The sequence below is a fragment of the Heloderma suspectum genome, chromosome 7 (genome assembly GCF_057233095.1).
Source record: "Heloderma suspectum isolate Gila_16-S chromosome 7, 16-S_ref, whole genome shotgun sequence".
Lineage (NCBI taxonomy): Eukaryota > Metazoa > Chordata > Lepidosauria > Squamata > Helodermatidae > Heloderma > Heloderma suspectum.
In genome coordinates this window covers 28,446,340-28,468,419 of record NC_139464.1, presented here as the reverse complement: position 1 = coordinate 28,468,419, position 22,080 = coordinate 28,446,340, and the positions used below count along the sequence as shown (strand labels likewise).

The 22,080-nt window shown below is 45.3% G+C and overlaps 1 protein-coding gene across 2 annotated transcripts in view; it reads left to right on the top strand.

Moving 5' to 3' along the window:
• SYT10 (synaptotagmin 10) overlaps positions 1 to 22,080 on the top strand; it is a 69,733-nt gene that overhangs the window by 17,216 nt on the left and 30,437 nt on the right. For both annotated transcript variants that reach the window (XM_084811719.1, XM_084811718.1), the window contains exon 2: positions 1,993 to 2,353. In XM_084811719.1, the coding sequence (XP_084667845.1) occupies positions 1,993 to 2,353 (361 nt within the window). The remainder of the gene's footprint in view (positions 1 to 1,992; positions 2,354 to 22,080) is intronic.

Below are 22,080 nucleotides of genomic sequence, written 5' to 3'. Positions count from 1 at the left end.
ACACAAAAAGAACTCTGTGCTTTTTATAGCTGCAGAAGTTGCAGAAGTCAACAGATACGTTTTCTCCGTCACTGCACCTCCGGGCTGGGAAAGCATTGTCTTTTGATTCTTGAATGGTACGCAGCTGTTAAATGTGCAGAGGCTCTGGCTGCTTCCACCCAAGACATTTCATATGGAATTGCAATGTACCATTCACTCACATTTAGGGCCAGTCCAAGACATTTTGCTGCCTGAAGCAAAGAACAGGTGCTTCTCCATCTTTTTTTCTTACATAGGGATGCTAGGACTGCATTGAATCCGCTCCATGTGAGTTCCACAGTTTGGGTTAAATGTTCTGGTCCACAAACCCGTGGACTCGGATTATTTTTTTCCCATCCAGAAAAATAGGGAAATACATCTGAAAAAAGTTATAGAACAAGCAACCTCTTTATATGAACTTAGTTTTGGAGTGGTGGGGAGGGTATTCTGCTTACTGGCAGTAACACAGTAAGTGTTGTGTGTGTGTGTGTTTTTCTTTAGAATGAGGTCTCTGAGTTCATGCAGTTCCTATATCTATAAAAGGACTTGGGGTCCTTTCATGGTCATTCTCCTAGGTTTGCTGGCTAGGAGATTGCCTGAGCATCTTTAAAACATGGCAAGAAAGGGTTCTTTCCTTGAAAGATGCAGGCAAACTCCCAGCCAGCAAACTTAGGAATTCGCAGACCAGACTGTAAGAAATCTGGACCCATTCGAGTGTGTTGCGGATTTCTCTGACATCCCTATTCTTACTGCAGGAAGTCCACCTTTTTAGAGAAGGACAGAAGAGCAGTGCAATCTCCACAGGTACAGATGCCCTCAGCACTACTCTCCTGTCTTTTTGGATGTGGACAGTTACATATCAGGCAAGTGAACCTATCACAGTTCAGCACACATTCACCTTTGTGGTGGGCACCATTCTCTACTCACTTAGAATGTATAAATTTATGCATGTTGTGCAGAAAATGTATAGGGAGAGGTTTTTCTCCCTCTCTCATAATATTCAAATGAGGAGTCATTTCCTGATGCGAAACGGTGGGCAATTCAAGATAGACAAAAGGAAGTACTACTTCACACAGCACATATAAACTTTGGAATTCACCACCACAAGATGTAGCGATACCCACCATTTTCACCAAGGGATAGGCGATCGAGGGATGTTCAAGGTCACCAGGTTTTTCCGAATGTTGTCTTTCCACTCATCTTGTGCCTGATTCCCATTTGTGATTGTAGTCACTGCTCATTCTGCATGAACAGGAAATGCACAAATTGAGCAACAATCGAATGGGAGATTTGTGCAAATCTCCCCAAATTTGCACCAATTTCCTAATTTACACAAATTTCCTTCATAGACTAAAGCGGGGCTGAATCAGTCTACTGAGGAAATTTGCACAAATCAAACTGAGAATCAGGAAGGAGACAAACACGAGCACATGTTTGACAATTTGGCAATGTTTTCGCTGACCTGTGTTTGCATCTAGGGCTTTGAACAGGGCATGCTCACATGCTTTGTGAGCAAAACCAAAATTCACATATGTCCCTATGTTCACCCATTCCTTGCCCTCTGTGCTCAGTCCCAACCACTTCTCAGCCTGTCACCCTTTGCCTTATACTTTCCCACCATGCGATGGTGGCCAGTGACAGTGAGAGGGACCAGTAATAGCAGCATCCACTACTACTTGCCCATCTTAAGCTGGTACTGGCCCTGTGGGAGAGGTCTACCTCCACCCCTTGTGCTTCATGGAAGCTTACTGAAGGCATCTTAACAGACCTCCCACAAAAAAATGGAGCCCTACCTCTCTGAAGGTTGCAATATGCCCACACATTAGTTGGACTTACTTCTGAGTAAACCAGCATCAGGATTGGGCTGTAAATTGATTAATCTACCAATTAAACCAGTTACATCTTGGATTAATCTACCAGTTAAACAATTAAAGCTGCCTGGATGATTTTGCTTTGCCTCCTTGTTATTTGCAGACATCTCCGTCAGCCTGCTAGCAGTCGTCGTCAGCTTCTGCGGGCTCGCCTTGCTGCTAGTGTCACTCTTCGTCTTCTGGAAGTTGTGTTGGCCATGCTGGAGGAGCAAACCAATGGCTTCAAACACCACGAGCATCCCTCAGAACACCTCCAGTGCTCCCCCTGAGGTTTTGGAAACTAACGAGAAAAAGGAACTGATTAAAGAAAATGGGAAGCCCTCCGCCAAGATCCTTGAAGCAGCAATGAAAATTAGCCACACTTCACCTGATATTCCAGCAGAGGTCCAGAACGCACTGAAAGAGCATCTCATCAAACATGCACGCATGCAAAGGCAAATCACAGAACCTGCATCCTCGTCAAGGTAAGAGAAATTCAAACAAACCCGCAAAAGAGCATAGGCCTAAGGCAGACCATCTAGCTGAGAATAAGGGATGAAAAACATGAACGACACAGTCAGATTTTTAGCCTGATGCCAGAGTATATAATAGAGGGAGGATGATCAATAACCATAGCAATATACAGAAAGAATCCCTCTGAAGATTTCAATAAATATTATCCCTGTAAGTTTCATATAGTGGAAGTGAATCTGTGTACGATAGGTTTATGTAGGTCATTTCTTTTAAGTCTGTATTTCCCAGGCATAAGTTTGTTCTTCTGTGTGTCTCCATGCTAATCTTTATTAAGGAAGGAAACTTAACACAAGAATGAGCTTTAGGGTGGTTGGTCCAAAGCTATAATGAAGGGCAAAGCTCTTTTACACCCTGATCTATGTTAATTTGGTAATAAGGCTGCATAAAATAGATGAGTATTTATTTATTTACCATGTGACAACTTAATCACGTTGTGAAACACGTAACCATATGGTAAACCATACATCTGCATCTTCATGCTATTTGGCGAGGAAAATCTTAACACGCTTTTCCAACGTCTGATGAGAAATCTGGGGAAGCAGTGGGACAGCAGTAAAATCCTCCTCGCTTCTTGGCAGGGTGCTGCAGTTGGCTTAGAAGGTAGTTACCTGCTCACAGGAATGTATTTCTTGGCAAATGTTCACCTGTATTCACCCTCTGACCCAGGGCTTCTTTACACGGAGCTTTTATCCTGCTATCGAGATTGCTCTCTCGTGGACACTTGCGGGCCCTTTAGATGACGCCGTGAACCTCCGGGGCGTCTTCCGCACTGAATGACTTTTATTCCATTTTTAAATAGATCAGAGATAATGAGCTATCAAATTACCCTGCATGTGTTCCACTTGACTTCCCTCCATGAAAAAGGAAAAGCCGCAAGAAGAGGAGCTAGATCAATGAAGCATATGGAAGACTCAGATAAGGGGGAGAAGGACGGGGAAAGGAAGCACGTGTAACTGGAGTCCATTGTGATCCTGCACTTAAAATGGAAGCAGAAAGCCCTGATTGAAATGTAGGATTTTAGTCTGGTGTAGAGATGCTCCCAGTGATTTCAGTGGCTCTCCTTTTTACATCATTGTGATTCAGATAGGGGTGTGCAAATTCTACTTGCACAGTTCATAAAGGATTGCATTTTTCTGGCTTATGTCCCAGTCCTATGCATGTTATTCACACGTAAGTCCCACTAGGCTGACTGCACGTTACTCTCCAGGTGCATAGGTTTGCAGTTTCAGCTTCATACCCTGCTTTATAAAACCCAGGTCAATATTGGAGGGGATTTGAAAGTAGCCATATATTCTACTACGCTGTTGTGAATTTGCTGTCTGATTACTGTGAATGAATCTATCACTGTGGCTTTGTCTTCAGATGATGACTGATTAAAGTCCAGGGATTTGTAACATTCCTTTAATGGCTGTGGATGGTCCTCTGAATACGCAATTCACCTGCAGAGGTCAGGTCTGAACCAAGTGCTTGACAGATTACATATCAGAAACTGGAGTTCTTGCAGCTTTAATGAGCACAAATAAAGGGATAGAGAAAACTGTGAGTTAGCTGAGTGAAGCGTCTAGAGTTTCAGGAACTCTCTCTCTCTGGTGACCTGATGTGGGGTAGTGGATCTGCTGTCTTGTCAGAGGTTCTGTTTGTCTCTACTTATGTTCTGCTTGTACATTTGTAAAGAAAGTGAGCATTTAGAAAGAATGTAGCTGTTTCCTACACATGCTGTTCTAGCTTGTACTGTTGGCACATGAGCACAGATAATGCTGCGCACGTGCATCTTATCTGGGAATTATTGTTCCCAGACCCAGATATAAGCTCTCTTCAGGTGTTAGCACTCCACACAAATAAGTAATGTGTGGAGGGCATGCAGGCCCACTTTCACTATTGTACACCAGTGTAACGCACATCCCTCCCCCCCCCCCGCATCCTCCATGTAGTCAGTTAGGAACTAAAGGGAGAGTTGGCTGCACTCATGTAGAGCTCTCTATGAGCACGAGCCTTCTGATCATGGAGAGGGCCCAACACGAGTGCAGATAACTCCTCTGTCAGACCTTAGCCCAACACCTGGAGGATGAGGGCATAGCCAGGCATGCTCAACATCGGGGGCAGGACCAGCAGCACAGCCCCACTTCCCCTTATTAGCACTTCACATGGACAACATGTAAACAGGGGTATAGTAGAGAGTCAGTTGGAAACCCAAAACAAGTACACATGAGACCAAGATCTCCCATTCTGTGGTCGCCTGAGGCTCATGTCATCTGGCAGGTCTGATCTGAGCAAGGAGACCCAGTCTATGTAGAACAATCAGGTCAAGGCAGCTGAGGCTTTTTAGGTAGAGCCCAGTCAAGGTAAGTGCATCAGGCATAGCAAGCTAGGTAATGGCAGAACCCTTATTGTGTAAAAGGCAACTGCAGCTGGACTGTGGATATCTCAGAGGGAGCTTTTAGGCTGGAGCTCTCTCCTACTAAAAGCATAGGAGGACATTGCCTTCAGCAGCAAGCTGAAGCTTTACTTAGACAGGTACAATCTGTAGCATGGGTAGCTCCACCCCCTTTGGAGATGCTGGCTGAACTGTAAAAGGACCTCAGACTTCTGCGAGGCTGGGGAGTTGGAGGCTCTGCTGGGGGTTCCTCCTCTGACTCGGAGGATGATGGCAATGCCATCTCTTCTGGCCAATGGGGACTGAAAATGGGACTACCTGTCCCTCCCCTGGAAAAGCAACCTGATCCTTATGTGCATCGCAATCTTCTCCTGTACCCTGAAAAAGCCAAGGTTTGGGAGACATGACACAAGAGAGGGTTTTTGATCTGGATGAGAGGCAGCAATCACATCGAACATTTCCCAGAGACAATCAAGAGGAAAGGGACCCAGTGGAGAAGATATACACACCAAACAAAAGATTGCCTGGCCACATGGTCTGATCCCATAGTTCAGAGCAATCAGTAAAGTTTTAGCATTACAGAACCCCTGACGATGTGCCTACAAGGTAGCTGGGTTTGTTTTCACAGCTGTCGAAAAGAGCATCAACTAAACAGCATGCATCATCATGCACAAACCTACAAAGCAGCTGGTTTGGGGTGCCTGGTCTGCTGACTGCACATGTGCAGAATCCCACTGAACGATCTCCTCTGGAGAAGAACACTGGGGAAATTATGCTCAAATCATAAGTCAACCATTATGAATGGGACAAATTCATGATTCAAATTAGATGACTAATTACAAACTTGGGTGGCATCACCAGCAAATATTTCAAAGACACTGTAAACATCCAGTACTCTTTCATCCAAAGCCAATTAAATTGAAATCCTATACTCACTTACCTAGGAGTAAGCCATGTTGAAAATGGGGCTTACATCTGAGTAGACATGTCTAAGATTGTACAGTTAAACTTGCAACACTGCCCCTGGAACCTCTGACCATTTGGGAATGTGAGGAGTGCATAAAAATACAAACGTCAGTTATGTGGTATAGCGTTATTGTTGTTGTTGTTTGTTTGTTTGTTTGTTTGTTTTTTGCGATAGCCCCATAATAGCTGAGACACAAAATAGGTAAGATGAGACATAGTCAGCAGCAACACCAAACTTAACTGCTGTCAACTATCAAGGTATATTTGAAAAACAGTGACAGTGAACAGTTCCATCCCTAGCTGAGATTCTGTATTGCATCAAGATATCGAGGAGAACAATGCCATGGCACTTAATGTTACCTGTATCATCAATCAAATAATGATTTAACGAATGGAGTGACAGAAGCATCAAGGTTTTTTAATGTGCCAGGAACATCAAGGAATGAAATACACATGTCCTCCTCTGTGCCTGGAAGAATGTAATGTCTTTTTAGACACAGAGAAAATGACGACGAGGGAGTGACAAGTGTCATGACTCATGCAGCAAACAGAAAACCATAGATGCCAAAGGTGAAGTTCTGCATTTCTGCTTGGCAAATTATTTGCCTTATTGCATTGATACAATACATTTTCCTTTTGTATTTGCACCAGAATGTACCAGTGCAAATGTATCCAACAAATAGGTACCAAATGCCTTGATGGCCCCCTTAACAAGGGCATAGTGTCTCTGTGGGGAAGCAGTCAGTGGCCTAGGTAGCCTCTATGAAATAAGCCAGCCTTCTCCATCCTGGTGCCCTTCAGATGGGTGTGTGAGGTTGGGATGATGGAAGCTGCAGTCCAACAAATCTGGTTGGGGAAGGCTGATATAAGCAGTTGCTCGAAACAGGCTCACACACAATAAATGAATGAAATGCATGGGACATAAGTTGGTCCCAGACCCTAGAGGAAGACAAGTTTGTATAGGTTGTGTATTTCAGCTGTGTAGCCAGTATACGCACAGAAAGGGACCAGTTCTGGCAGATTTAATGCACTGATCTTCTGTGTTATTGTTGGCATAATGTATGTCAGGGAGATGTGAATAAGTTTCAATTGCCACATGATGACCAAACATACATGTGTTTTAACTTAAATATACCCTACTTGCATATAAAAGTGGATGGTGGAAAGATCCATTTCAAAGAGCAAAGGGGGCAAATGGGTGAAACCCTCCACCTTCTGCTTGTCTGTCTGCAGCTCCTCCATCCAGGTGCTTGGTTTATTCCAGTCTTCCCCAACTTAGTGGCCTCCAAGTGTTTTGGACTCCTGACCATTTGGACTCCTGGCCATTGGCTAAGCTGACTGGGGGCTGATGGGGGCTGAAGTCTAAAACATCTGGAGGACACCAGTTTGGGGAAGGCTGATTTATTCTGAGCCAGTCCAAGTTAAATCAGACTCTGTTGCTGATGGGGTCTAACCCTCACCACTGTGGGCCTCCACATCTAAACATCTATCAGGAGTGCAGACAAAACTATAGTTCCCAGTGCTCATGGCCTCTGGCTTACTGCTGCAGCAGTAGGGATGGATGATTCTGTCAGTCTTGCTTTCTCCCACATCTGAATTTTATAAACCTCCAGTTCTTTCCATCCTGAATCTGAAGAAATTTGCAAATTTTGGTAAATTCTTATCAAAACTGAATGGAAACAAAATTCTTACCCATCTGCACTGGCCAAATTCAGTAGGTATGGCTATTCTCAGCACTGAAGTCAACCATGTTCCAACTGCCTGCCAAATAGCTGTTAAAGGTGAAGCACCTGTCAGAAAAAAGGTGGCATCCCTATTTCAGCACCACAAGCATGGCAGAATATATAGGGATTTAAAGCCAGACTTTTGAGAGCTATTGATAGGTTGATTTGATTTGATTTGTACCCCACCTTTCCACCAAGAAAATGGCACTCAAGGCAGATAACAATCACAGGGACTAAAGATAATAATATTTAAAATATACACTTGGTAAAAATGATACTAAAACAAATACATTAAAAAGACAGTTGAGAAAAACCACAATAACAAAATAAAAACAGCACCCAACCCAAGAGAACCCACTTCAGCAAGAGCTTACATGCCAAATAATAAAAAAAAAAAGGTAAAGGGGTCCCCAACCAGTCGTGTCCGACTCTAGGATGTGGTACTCATCTCCATTTCTAAGCCGAAGAGCCAGCGCTGTCCGAAGACGCTTCCGTGGTCATGTGGCCGGCATGACTGTACACCAAGGTGCACGGAACGCTGTTACCTTTCCCACCGAGGCGGTACCTATTTATCTACTTGCAATTTCTTGCTTTCGAACTGCTAGGTTGGCAGGAGCTGGGACTGAAGACGGGAGCTCACTCCGTCACGCGGCACTCAGGTCTCGAACTGCTGTCCCGCCGACCTTCCGGTCTGCAGTTCAGCGTCTTAACCACTAAGCCACCGCGGCCCCTTACCTGCTTGAATAAAAACATATTTGCCTACTGGTGGAAGAACAGCAGAGAGGGAGCTGACCTCTCCAGCAGAAAGACAGCTTCTGGTTTTCCCATGGTGAGCTGCTTGGCCACTGTATGAACAGAATGCTGAACTAGATGGACCCTTGGTTTGATTCAGCATGGCTCTTCTTATGTTATTATGTTCTTAACTTAGCCTTCCTTGGCAGGGAGTTCTACAGTCTGGGAGCAACCACAAGAAGGTCCTCTCTTGGGTTCCTACCAGACACACTTCTGAAGGTGGCGGTACCAAGAGAAGGCCCTCCCCCCAGGATCTTAAAACCCAGGCAGGCTCGTAGGGGAGAAGATGGTCTTTCATCCTGGGCATGGATGGATGAATCAGTCAACCCTGGAATCAGGGGTATAGCAAGGTAAGTGGATGGGTGGGTTGGTAAAAGCAGGAAGGTAGTTGAAGGTTCATGACTGCGTGGCAAGAGGGAAGAAGGAGTTGAGCAGGGGAGCTGCTAAGCCGGAGTCCATAGGGCCCCAGACCCAAATCAATTTCCTAGGGCCCCAGATCTGTTCTACAGAGTCCTGAGTGTCTCTTGGTGCCAATGAAAGCTTATTTTCTCAGCTTAATTGCCATGCAGGACACATTTTCAAGGGGGATTGCTGCTGGGGAAGAAAAGGTCAACTCTCTCCTTCCCACATGCTGCAACAAACACACACCCACAAAATCTTCCCCTTTGTGACAATTATGCTTAGAAAAATGTTTTCCCATTGGTTTGGGATGATCTGAGTCAGGGTAAAAATTAATGGAAGAATTTATTTTATTTGAGATGATGTGGATATAAATTAATTTGGTTCCTGTTAAATTTAAATAAATCCTAGGAATTATTTCAACATTTGTATGCATGTGTGTTTGTGTGTGTGTATATACACACACACACACACATGCACACACGCATATACACACACATATGCGCACACACACACTAGCATATGGAAATTGTATGCACATTTGGGTCCTTTGTCTGGACCCAAAATTGTTTAAATGCCTAGCAATGCCCCTGGAGTTGAGTTTATCTCTGGCTCAGATTAAAATCCAAGCTGAAGAATTCTTGGAGCATGGGGGGTGGGGGCGTCAAATGCTTGCCTCATATCTGAGACAAGCATTATGAGTTCCCAAGATGCATATTCCATGCCAAGAAACATGAAGCTCAGTAGTATTTCTATTGGCAGGCGGTTGGTTTGTTCCCCGCCACGGCTGCCAATTCCATACCAAAACTTCTTTCATCGGTACAACTGTTTTCCTCTGTGAGAAACTTTTACTGGATAATAATAATCTTTTGCTGATCTCTTGCCTGCAATCCAGCCTGGATGTTCTGCCTGCCAAGTGTTACACCTGCATGCTAAGAATGCGAAGAAACAGCAATGTGGGACCAATGCCCCAGTCTGTAACCTCTTCCCTGTAACTTTTTGAAGTCCTCTCCTGTTATTTTCACACTGGAATTACTGTGTCTGTAGGAAAGATGTGTTTTTGGCCTCTTTGAATTAACCTGATTTAATCATAAAACTGTCTGAAGCTAAGTGATTCCAGCTAAAAAAGACAAGTGGCAAAGATAACTTTGTGTCCTGATTTTCAAGATTCACCGTTTAATGTGGAGGCTTGGGGGAGTGGGGTGAATGTGAGGCATCTTAATTAGAACATTTTACATCCTCTTTACCTTTTCTGCTGTTACGAAAGGGGTCTGCTTAGGAGAATAAGTCATTTTTCAACTCTCCAGATCCCAAACAGGCAATAAATGACACCAGACTAAGCGTTTCCACATCACTGTTGTTTACCTCCATTGTGCAGTTTAGCTTCACTCGAGAGTCCATGCCTGACAGAAGAATATCCTTGTTGATATGGAAAAGGGGCAGAGGAGAGAGAGAGAGAGAGAGAGAATGAGACATTTGTGAGTGGAAAGGGCTTCTGGTGCCATATGGTTTAGTCCACTGCCCCACAGCAAGATCTATAGTATTTCCCTCAGGAATTGAAGTTAGGAGTGAGCTGTTTGAATTTTCAGGGGGTAAGACCCCCCATCCACCCTTAGCAACTGTGAATTCTGCCTGTATGGTCCCATAGTAAAAATGAAAAAGAATGTTTTACAATCAGTAGATGCAGCACAACTTCTAGTTAAAATTAGCCACATTTACATCCTTCTGGTTGTCGTATAATTTTGCAGAACTCTGTTAACGACCTTCTTGAAGTCATTGCACTCATTTTCAGTCACTTCTTGTGAGTCTGGTAGATCTGGTCCTTCATATGACATACGTACTGCACCAAAAGAGACATTACTTTAAACCTGTATCTATTTATTATTTTTATGTATTTGTTTATTTTATTTGCAATATTTATAGACCACTTCACATCAAAAGATTTCAGAGCGGTGAACAACAAAGATAAAAGAATAAAACACCATGTTAAAACAATTAAAACATTTTAAAAAGAAACAAGTTCTGATAAGACCAATTGGTCACTCAAGGAAGGCTTCCCGAAATAGCAATATCTTCAGGAGGTGCCAGAAGCAACACAACACGGGCGCCTGCCTGACCTCCGAGAGCAGGAATTCCACATAGGAAGGGGGCCACCACACTGAAGGCTCTTTTTCTGGTAGACTCCAGATGGGCCATGGGTCCATGTGAAACCACCACCTAGCAGCTATGTCTTTTTTCATTTTTACTCTAGAGTAGGTGCAGGAGGGCCAATACAGATTGGGACCCTAGCATGGGAGTAGAAGACTTTTAAGCTCCATATCAGACCCCCTGTGCCTACTCTAGAGTGAAAGTGGGAAAAAAGAGATGTAGTTGCTAGATATGGATTTAAAGCAATGTCTGTTTGGGCCCTTAGTTCATTGACATAATCAGACAGAAGGTGACGTTTTTCAGAACATTAAGATGTTATGCCACAATGAGAAAGAATCCAGAACTGTAGCCATAGTATTTGGACACAGCTAGAGATGAATTCCTACCTCATTCATTCCAGAAAACATGCAGGGATGGTCCAAGGCAAAAGACAAGATGGTGTGTCCTTCCATTTCCATGTACAGAAGTCCACTAGACTGGCAGTTGAACTGGACTCCAGTCGGACAGCATCTTCTAAAGCACCTGAGGGCAGCAGAGAACATGGTGCACAAACAGTCCTGTCCTCTAACCCCAGGTTGCCATTCCCCACCCCCCAATATCTGCTGCCTGAGACAGCCATCCCACTCTGCCTAATGCTAGCGCCGGCCCTGGAAAGATGTCACTGAGACTGGGTCAAAATTAGATTCTTCTAGCTAGGAAATGTCAATATTGTATCTGACAAGTTGAACTTTGGAAAGGTGGGGGGAGCATCAGAGAATTCAGGAGGGTGCTAGGAATCCCCTCTGTCATACGTCTCACAGTTTATTATTTATTGATTGATTTCATTTGTATACCGCCCAATAGCTGAAGCTCTCTGGGCGGTTCACAGACTCAAAACCACAAAAACACAACAGAAAATACAATATAAAATATAATGGATTAAAAATACAGAATAAAAATACAACCAGAGTAATAGCTAGCAGCAGTGCAGATATTTAAAACGCAATCGTGGATTTAAGACAGCAGAGCTAAAACACACACACACACACACACACACACACACACTGAAATGCTAAAATGCTAAAAATGCCTGGGAAAATAAAAAGGTCTTCACCTGGCGCTGGAAGGAGTATAACGCAGGTGTCAGGCTGTGTTGCCCCTGCAGTGGGCATTGAACTCTTAGGTTAGAGGTGCCAAGATAGTGATACATCAGATCCAAAGGTTTACTTACAAGGAGACTGTATTGGGTAACTTACAGCACACAGGCGTACCCAATGGTTGGATCAGACAGCTTCTCTGAACCCAGAGCCATGGGGTCAAATGGGTTTTATACCATTGTTGTCGTTCAGTCGTGTCCGACTCTTCGTGACCCCATGGACCATAGCACGCCAGGCCTTCCTGTCCTGCGCTCTCTCCCGGAGTGTGCTCAAGTTCATCTTCATTGCATCGGTGATGCTATCTAGCCATCTCATCCTCTGTCGTCCCCTTCTCCTTTTGCCTTCAGTCTTTTCCAGCATCAGGGTCTTTTCCAGAGAGTTTTCTCTTCGCATTAGGTGGCCAAAATATTTGAGCTTCAGCTTCAGTATCTGTCCTTCCAATGAGCACTCAGGGTTGATTTCCTTTAGGATGGACTGATTTGACCTCCTTGCAGTCCAGGGGACTCGTAAGAGTCTTTTCCAGCACCACAGTTCGAAAGCATCAGTTCTTCGGCACTCAGCCTTCCTTATAGTCCAGCTCTCACAGCCATACATTACTACTGGGAAAACCATAGCTTTGATTAGACGGACCTTTGTCGGCAAGGTGATGTCTCTGCTTCTTACTATGCTGTCTAGGTTGGCCATAGCTTTCCTCCCAAGGAGCAAGCGTCTTTTAATTTCATGGCTACAGTCACCATCTGCGGTGATCTTGGAGCCCAAGAAAGTAAAATCTGTCACTGCTTCCATTTCTTCCCCTTCTATATGCCAGGAAGTGATGGGGCCAGATGCCATGATCTTCGTTTTTTAAAATTTAGTTTCAAACCAGCTTTTGCACTCTCCTCTTTCACCCTCAACAAGAGGCTCTTGAGATCTTGAGAGGCTCGTGTTCTCCTGGCAAAACTATTACCTTTTGTCCTGCTTCATTTTGTACACCAAGGCCATGCCTGCCTGTTATCCCAGTGATTTCTTGACTTCCTACTTTAGCATTCCAATCCCTATGATGAAGAGGACATCTTTTTTTGGTGTTAGTTCTAGAAGGTGTTGTAGGTCTTCATAGAACCGATCAACCTCAGCTTCTTCGGCCTCAGTGGTTGGGGCATAGACTTGAATTACTGTGATGTTGAATGGTTTGCCTTGGATTCGTACTGAGATCATTCTATCGTTTTTAAGATTGTACCCCTGTACTGCTTTTCCCACCCTTTTGTTGACTATGAGTGCTACTCCATTTCTTCTAAGGGATTCTTGCCCACAGTAGTAGATGGTCACCTGAATTAAATTCGCCCATGCCTGTCCATTTTAGTTCGCTGACTCCCAAGATGTCGATGTTCAATCTTGCCATCTCATGTTTGACCATCTCTAGCTTAAAAAGTTAAAGGTGTCCCCAACCAGTCGTGTCCGATTCTAGGGTGCGGTGCTCATCCCCGTTTCTAAGCCAAAGAGCCAGCGCTGTCCGAAGACGCTTCCGTGGTCATGTGGCTGGCATGACTGAACACCGAGGTGCACGGAACGCTGTTACCTTTCCCGCTGAGGCGGTACCTATTTATCTACTTGCAATTTCTTGCTTTCGAACTGCTAGGTTGGCAGAAGCTGGGACTGAAGATGGAAGCTCACTCCGTCACGTAGCACTCGGGTCTCGAACTGCTGACCTGCCGACCTTCCAGTCTGCAGTTCAGCGTCTTAACCACTAAGCCACTGCGGTCCCCCACCTCAGAAGGTGTCCAATATACTACTGGGGAAGAGCAGAGGGTATTTCCAAGTAGCACCAGAAAGAGTGAAACGGCTGGGCCAAAGCCAAAAGAACACTCAGCTGTGGATGTTTCTGGTGGTGAAAAGAAAATCCGATGCTGTAAAGAACAATATTGTTTAGGAACCTGGAATGTCAGATCAATGAATCAAGGTAAGCTAGAGGTTAGCTTACCTTGATTCATTGATCTGACATTCCAGGTTCCTAAACAATATTGTTCTTTACAGCATCGGATTTTCTTTTCACCACCAGACACATCCACAGCTGAGTGTCCTTTCGGCTTTGGCTCAGCCGCTTCACTCTTTCTGGCGCTACTTGGAAATACCCTCTGCTCTTCCCCAGTAGTATATTGGACACCTTCTGACCTGAGGGGCTTATCTTCCGGCATCATATCTTTTAGCCTTGTGATACGTTCCATGGGGTTTTCTTGGCAAGGATACTGGAGTGGGTTGCCATTTCGTTCTCCAGTGGACCACATTTTGTCAGAACTCTCTGCCATGACCTGTCCGTCTTGGGTGGCCCTGCACGGCATAGCTTATGGCTTCACTGAGTTATGCAAGCCCCTTTGCCACAACAAGGCAGTGATCCATGAAGGGGCTTTATACCATACATGTCAGCAATGAGGCAGCATGACACTAGCAAGTAGCATCCATTCCCAGCATAGGCTAGAAGTGTTTGGTTCTCAAGCACAGCCACCTGTAAACAAACTTTGCTTCCCAGGCAGAGTGCTTGATAACACCCTCACTCATTAGTATGGAAAGTGCTAGGCTGCGCTATCGGCCCTTTGAATCATCTTCACATGCTCAGAGGCTTACTAGCAAGGGAATTGCAACAATAATGAACTTAAACAAGCATTATGGATCTCTAGGCCCCCTAACACTTCAAATGACTTGGCTACACTCCTAGGGCCAATACACAGGCGAACCTCTCTAGGGAGTTTGTTCCACAACCAGGGTGCCACAGCAGAAAATGCCCTTTTCCTGGTAGCCACCTGCCTTAGCTCTTTGGCAGGGGCTTCTAGAGAAGGACCCCTGAAGATGAACTTAGGGTCCATATAGGAGGAAGTTCTCCTTCAGATAACCAGTTGCTGGTTTCTTCCTCCACACAGAAGCATGGTTTAGTTTGCTCATAAACTGCTCTCCTATTGAATGAACTAATAAGGAGTATGTTTAGAAGGGATCCCAATGTGGGCGGGAGGGTGCTGGTGCACTCGTGTCCTGCTTGTGGGTTTCTGGTCAATAGCTGGTTGGTTGCTGTGTGAACAGAATGCTGGACTAGATGGAACCTTGGTCTGACCCAGCCTGGCTCCTCTTAGGTAGTGATGGCCACCAATTTGGATGACTTTAAAAAGGAGTTGGACAAATTTCTGGAGGAAAAGGCTACCAATGGCTACTGGGATTGTTTAGCTTGGAAAAGAAGGAGGGAAAGGGGAGCTATGATAGAGGTCTACAAAATTATGCATGGTGTGGAGAATATGGATAGGGAGACATTTTTCTCCCTCTCTCAAAATACTAGAACCTGGGGTCATCCTATGAAGCTGATTGGAGGGAGATTCAGGACAGACAAAAGGAAGTCCTTTTTCACACAGCACATAGTTAACCAATGGAATTCCCTACTACAGGATGTAGTGATGGCCACCAATTTGGATGGCTTAAAAAGGGGGTTGGACAAATTCCTGGAGGAAAAGGCTATCAATGGCTACTAGTCTTGATGGCTATGTGCCACCTCCAGTACCAGAGGCAGTGAGCCTATGGACACCAGTTGCTGGGGAACATGGGTGGGAGGGTGCTGTTGTGCTCATGCCCTGCTTGTGGGTTCCTGGTCAACAGCCGGTTGGCCACTGTGTGAACAGAACGCTGGACTAGATGGACCCTTGGTCTGACCCAGCAGGGCTCTTCTGATGTTCTTATGTTCTGTAATAGCCCTGTGGTGGAGCACTTGCTTTGTATGCAGAAGGTCCCACGTTCAATCCCTGGCATCTCCTGGTAAGGATGGGAAAGACTTCTGAAACCCTAGAGCAGAGCTTTCCAAGCTTTTCATGTTGGTGACACACTTTTTAGACATGCATCATTTCGTGACACGGTAATTCAGTTTTACTAGCAAACTGGAGGTTAAACTAACCCGTTATAAGAGATACGGACACATACATAAATTGTAATAACGAAATGTATGGGGACAGAACATATCTCATGAAAAGTTTTCATTTATATTTTTAAAAATATATGATTTGTAAGGTAATAACATACATTGTTGTCATTTATGAGTAACAGTATGTAACTATGTGCAAGAAAATGTGAAAAATAAACAAAATTAACTGAAGTATTTACAATACATATTAGGACACATAGGCCCAGGTTTTGCTCAGCTGCAAAAACACATGAAGTAGAGAAACAAAAGTCGAACAAAAATGGTGTAAATATATATATGTCTCACTACAAGGCTATATTGCTGTAAATATTTGCAATGCCTAAGTTCGGAGTCCAGTTCCAGCACTCTCTGGTGGTACACTGCCAGTGGGTGGTGAATCCACAACTACAGCAGAGTAAAAATAAAAATAAATGGCAGAAATCGAATCATAAGTGCCACGTGGTGGGTGGCTTGCTGCTTGCACATTGGGTTTGGGGGGGTGGCCTCCCTTCAGCCAGCAGCAGGTGGGTTGACTGGGTGACAGCCTGCAGCTGCGCTCGCCCGGGTGATTGGGAGCACGCTCATTCTGAGGCTTCTGGCCTCCACTGAGCTCCGTTCCGACTGGCCAAGATGGCGGACGGCCCGCTTGGTGCAGTCCCAGTCCCAGGCGGCGTTTCCACCCACGCGCTACTCTGGCGTAGCCGCACAGGAGTGCGGTGCAGAAGTCCGCGAAGGGTAAGCTCGAAATCTCACAGGGCTGGTGGCCGCTGCCACTTCTCCGCGCCTCCGTTGGCCAAGCTCTGCTTCCAGGGCGGCGCCTCCCCTCCCCTCTCTTCACCTCGCGCCTCTACCTCGCCTTACTGCTCCAACACCGCCAATCACGTGCGTCCTACATCAAGACGCCACATGATCCTAAAGCAGCTAATGTTAAAGCAGCTAAGCCTTAGCTGCTTTAACATTAGCTGCTTTAGGAAGTTCCGGGGGAGGGGCCAAGGGAAGCAAACGCGAGTAAGGGAGCTCCGCGGTGCCCTTCCGCACAATTTTCTGCATTTCGCGCAACACGCCTACACACTGCCGCCGACACACTAATGTGTTGCGGCACACAGTTTGGAAAGCTCTGCCCTAGAGAGTCGCTACCAGTCGGTCATTGTAGATAATACTGAACTCGATGAAAACAATAGTCTGACTTTGTATAAGGCAGCTCCCTTTGTTCCTATGAAATGTGTGTTGCAAGTGTGGCACCCAGGTGTGGGCACACAATGAAGCTGGTCAGCAGAGCAGTAAATTCTGCTTCTTAAGTTTTACAATCCCACTTTCAGCTGTCAGTTCAGCGTGCCAACCTCAGAGACCCTTCCAGGTCAGAATTCAGATGCAGCCATCCACAACCCCAGCATGGTCCAGACAGAAGGAAAAATTTCCAGATGCAGTTACTAGCCAAGGCATTTTATTTATTTATTTATTTATTTATTTATTTATTATGATAAAAGGTCAAAATGGGTTTTCAGGCTTTGTGATGAGGTGAAAAAGCAACAGTGGGGGTTGGGGGAATGAAGCAATAAGTAATGGCACACTGGTTGAACTTCTTTGTCCTCTCTCTTAATAGAACAGCCAGGATGGATTAAATGAAAATCAAAATGGATAGCAACTATTAGAAAACCGAGATTAAAAACCAAACGATACAAGTTTACAGGGGATGCAGAAGGGTGGCTCAAAGGCTTGGCAATGCAAATTGAGTAGGTTATTTGCTTCAGCTCCACTATTTAACCAATCAAAATGACTGCTTCAGACATTCCCACTCGAAAAGCTTACCACTTCAATAAATGCAAGAAAACCAGGTTTATTTATTTCAAACTTGAGTGATGCGGGAGCAGCAGCACTCAACACCATCAGCTTAACATAATCAGTTCAGCCTTCACTTGAGCAAATCATTTATTAAAGTATTTCTGCAGTGATGCGCTTAAGTCAGGCGTGGGCAACATCCAGGAGTCAGTGGGCCACGTTGCCCCCCCCCCTTGGAACCCCCTGGGGACTCACCCAATCCCTGCCACCACTGAATGTGCCACCGCTGACAAATTTACCAGCAGAATCATGGAGATTTTGCAGGGAGACAAGGTCCATGGGGAGGGTGCACTTTGTTTCCAAGCAGAATCATGCTTCTGGAAGGATTCCGGGTGCACAATTCCGCTTTTAAGCAAGGAATCTGCTCCATGCACTCCTTCTTTCAGTGTAAAATTTTCTTTCAGCAGCAAATTCAGCAGCTGGTGGCAGGGGATGCAGCGGTGGTTGTGGCAGATGGCCTGCAAAACTGTTCATGTGGGGGGGTGAATGACATGTGCAGCCCATGGGACATGTCTTGCCCACTCCTGATTAAATAATTTTTGCTCTGAACTTAATGGTCTTATAGGCCCCACCCTTGGACTTCATGGTTTTCCAGGGGGACATAAGAACATATCAGAACATATCAGACCAAGGGTCCATCTAGTCCAGCATTCTGTTCAAACACTGGCCAACCAGCTGTCCATGGGAAACCCACAAGCAGGACACAAGTGCAACTCCATCCTCCTGTCCATGTTCCCCAGCAACTAGTGTACACAGACATACTCCCTCTGATACTGGAGGTAGCACATAACCATCAGGACTAGTAGCCATTGAGAGCCTTCTCCTCCAGGAATGTGTCTAACCCCCTTTTAAAGCCATCCAAAAGGGGGGCCACCTCTTTGGATGATAACCTATATTATTTCCCTGACTTCAAATGTGGCAACCCGGGTCTGCTGCATTTGGGGCCCCTCGTGCTCTTTCTGCTGAGTGGGACCCTGGACTTCTGCCCCGCAATCCTACCCTGAGTGCACCACTGTATTTCTGCCCCTGCTGCTGGTAAATGGAAATCACCGTCAGCTAAGGTCTGTTTCACAAATCCATTTATCAACTGATGGGTGCATTTGAATGTTTGAACTGAGCCAGTAGAAAATATTGTGTTGGAGGTGACCTGAGTGTTTTGTCTGTGGTGTTTAATCTGTGATGGCTCACTCACAGGTCATCATTTCATGCTGTGGTTATCAAGTGATATGCAGACGAGTGTGAATCTGTCCAGGGATGGGAATAGAGAATTCTGCAGGAAAATATTTTGAATTGTGAATGGCAAGTGAATTGAGCTTTCTGTCCCTGTGCTTGGTTGGAACATGCAAAACTGAGCTTGTGGGTGTCCCACATCAGGTGTTTAGTGCAGAATTACTATGCTTCAGTCACATCCACCCAATGTCATCAGGTCATTATCATCCTAAGTAGGGATGTCAGAGGAATCCATTTGTGGGGAGAATCTCAACAGGTTTTCATCAGCTCAGCCCCCCAGACTTTGATTTGTTTTCCATTAACTGGCACGACTCGGTATGCAGCGAGTTGGGCCATTTAGCGGATGTTCCTCTTTTTTTATTTGCACAAATTTCAGCTGCCACTTCTGCAAATCTCTATTGCGGCCGACACCAACAAAACATACGAAAAAAGTCCCTGGAGTTTGGAGAAAACCTGTTGCTTGGGTCGCAAATGCAAGCCGAATCAGGCAGGCAGCGGAAGTCCGTTGTGCCCCAAAAGGGCCAAATTTCCAAGCAGCAGACATCCCTAATCCTAAGGCTAGTCATTCTCTACATACTGAAGACAATGGATGATCTTCCTTGGTGGCTTGATGGATGTTCAAGAATATTAGTGACAAACACGGGGTCTATGCAGTCCCACATGAAGCCTCTCTAGATGCTGATCAGAAAGTGTACAGGTGTACTGTCTGACATTCCCAGACAGAAATGAAGAAGACAAGTATAGAGATGGTCCTTGGAAAATTGTGAGGAAATTACTTTTTGGTTGTGCACACTCACACACAATTTCACATAAATGTGATGACAAAGAGTAGCCAAGGAATACACTTTGCAACCCCCTGCCATGGGTTCTGGGTGGCTTGTCAACCACTCCAACAACCCACCCTAGCCGAATTCACACATATCAACAAGCTATTGCACACTTCCATCATGGTTCGAATATTCAAAATGGCCACTGCCACCACAACAAGAAGCCCCATGGGGACATTCACCCCTGGTGGCTTCTCATTACATGTGAACCATGTCAGTAAGTCTACCTTCTCACCACCATTGTCACCAGCAGCCATTGCTGTTTGCCCTATTTCTCACCATTTGCTTGCTTGCTTGTCAGGCAGATAGGGATGACCAAGGAATCCATCTGGGGGGTGAAGTTTGCCAAGCTTTCAGCAGCTCAGCCCCCCAGGCTCCAACTCGCTTACCTGTGAACTGGCCCAACTCTATCTGTATCGAGTCAGGCCAGCTTGCAGATTTTCAGGTGTTTCTTTTTTCTTAATTCAGCATGTATGCAAATTTCAGCTGTAATTTTCCCAATTGGTGCAAATTACAATCAAGATTTGTGTAAAGTGCACACATTGCAACTGCAATTTGCATAAATGGCAATTTAAGGAGGAAAAAAAGAGAAAGTTCTCGGATTTGGGGGAGAAGCCCTTGGCTCGCAAATGCAAGCCAAGCTGGGGACTCCAGGGAAATCCGGCCATCCCCAAAAGGGCCGGATTTCCCCACGACGGCCATCCCTAGGCAGCGAACAAGTAGGCAGTGGCATGTACTGTTCCTCTTTCTCACCACCACTGTTTTCTGGGCCAGAGTGAGGGGCAGGTGAATAATGCAATGGTCGCATTGGTGAAGAGGAGGAGCAAGTCCAGGAGGCTCTTGTCACTGGGCCCTGCTGGGGTGTGGGCCCTCGGCAGGTGCCCGACCATGCCTACCTTTGACTCTGGCCTTTCAAAACCTGCTGGAGGAATTCAGCTGGTAATTTTCTTTTCTGTCACTTCTCCCCACTCAGCAATGAAATTCCATTGCCTGCTTTGAAATGCGGCTGCTTCTGTAGGAGCTTCCAGCTGACACCAGGTTGCCTGTTGTCTGGAAGCTTTTGTTCTCTAGGATCGTCTGCTGGCAGGGGTTACAATTTTCAGTTCACCGTAGGAACCAAAGAGATGAAGCCAAGCCCTGGGCAGTACGACAAATCAGAGAGCACAGACGCGGGGAAACGGTGCAGCAGGTGCGTGCCGTTAACCGTATAGCATCCCAGCAACCTAACTGGTTGCACTTCTGATCCTTCAGCGCGGCGATCATGCTAATCCCATTGTTCCTGCAGAACAGCAAAGCATACTCGCGTTGCCATGGGAACGAAAACACATTTAAGCAATTAACACATCAATTAGCTGCTTAACTGAAATGTTGTGACTCTGAACATACGCAAGCTACTGTGTTATTAGGGCATTGGCTTACGAGAGCACAAGCGCTCCTGGATATTACTCCCTTTGGAAGTAGCTCTCACTGGCAAGTAACACAGCGGTTAGAACTATGGGAGGGTATGACACCACTAACAATAGAGGGCAAGAGGAAGATTACAGTCTAGTGATTACGTTCTGTTCTTGAAACAGGTGATTTATATTTTCAAAAGGCGGTTGGCAACTTGAAAAAGAAACCTCACTTTTCTTTTTAAAAAAGATCAGATATCCTACTGCTACTGTTTCAGAGTAAAGCAACTGCAAACGATTGCGACAAGATATGCCATCAGGGGGTTGGCAATCATAACACTTCAACCATTTATTTTAATATACCGCCTGTCCCATTCCAAATGCTCAGACTGACTCATATTCTATCATTATCGTCATATAAATAAATCAGAGAAAATAATAATCCTAAGCAGCATAAGTTAAATGTGGAAGCATTAAAACTATAACAGCTTAAGAGCACTATCCTATGCATGTTTATGCAGAAAAAAAAAAACTCCTACAACTCCCAGCATTGCCCAGCCAGCCATCCTGGCTAGGGAATGCTGGGTGTTGTGGGACTTTTTTCTGTCTAAAAACACATAGGATTGCACCCTAAAATGAGTATGGGTACTCTTATGCACTCCCTCCACCCTCTCCTCTGCCATGGCTGCAAGGAGGAAATCAAGGACATTCATTTCCTTTTTTAACTAACCACAGTTTAGCATTATTATTATTATCTATTACCTTGATATCCTGCCTTTGTTCCTCTTGCAAAGAACCAAGGTGGCTTACACAGTCCTCTTCCTCACCATTTTATCCTCACAACAACCCTGTGAGGTAGGTTAGGCTGACAGTCAGTGACTGGCCCAAAGTCACCCGGCGAGCTTCATGGCCAAGTGGGGACTAGAACCTGGTTCTCCATGG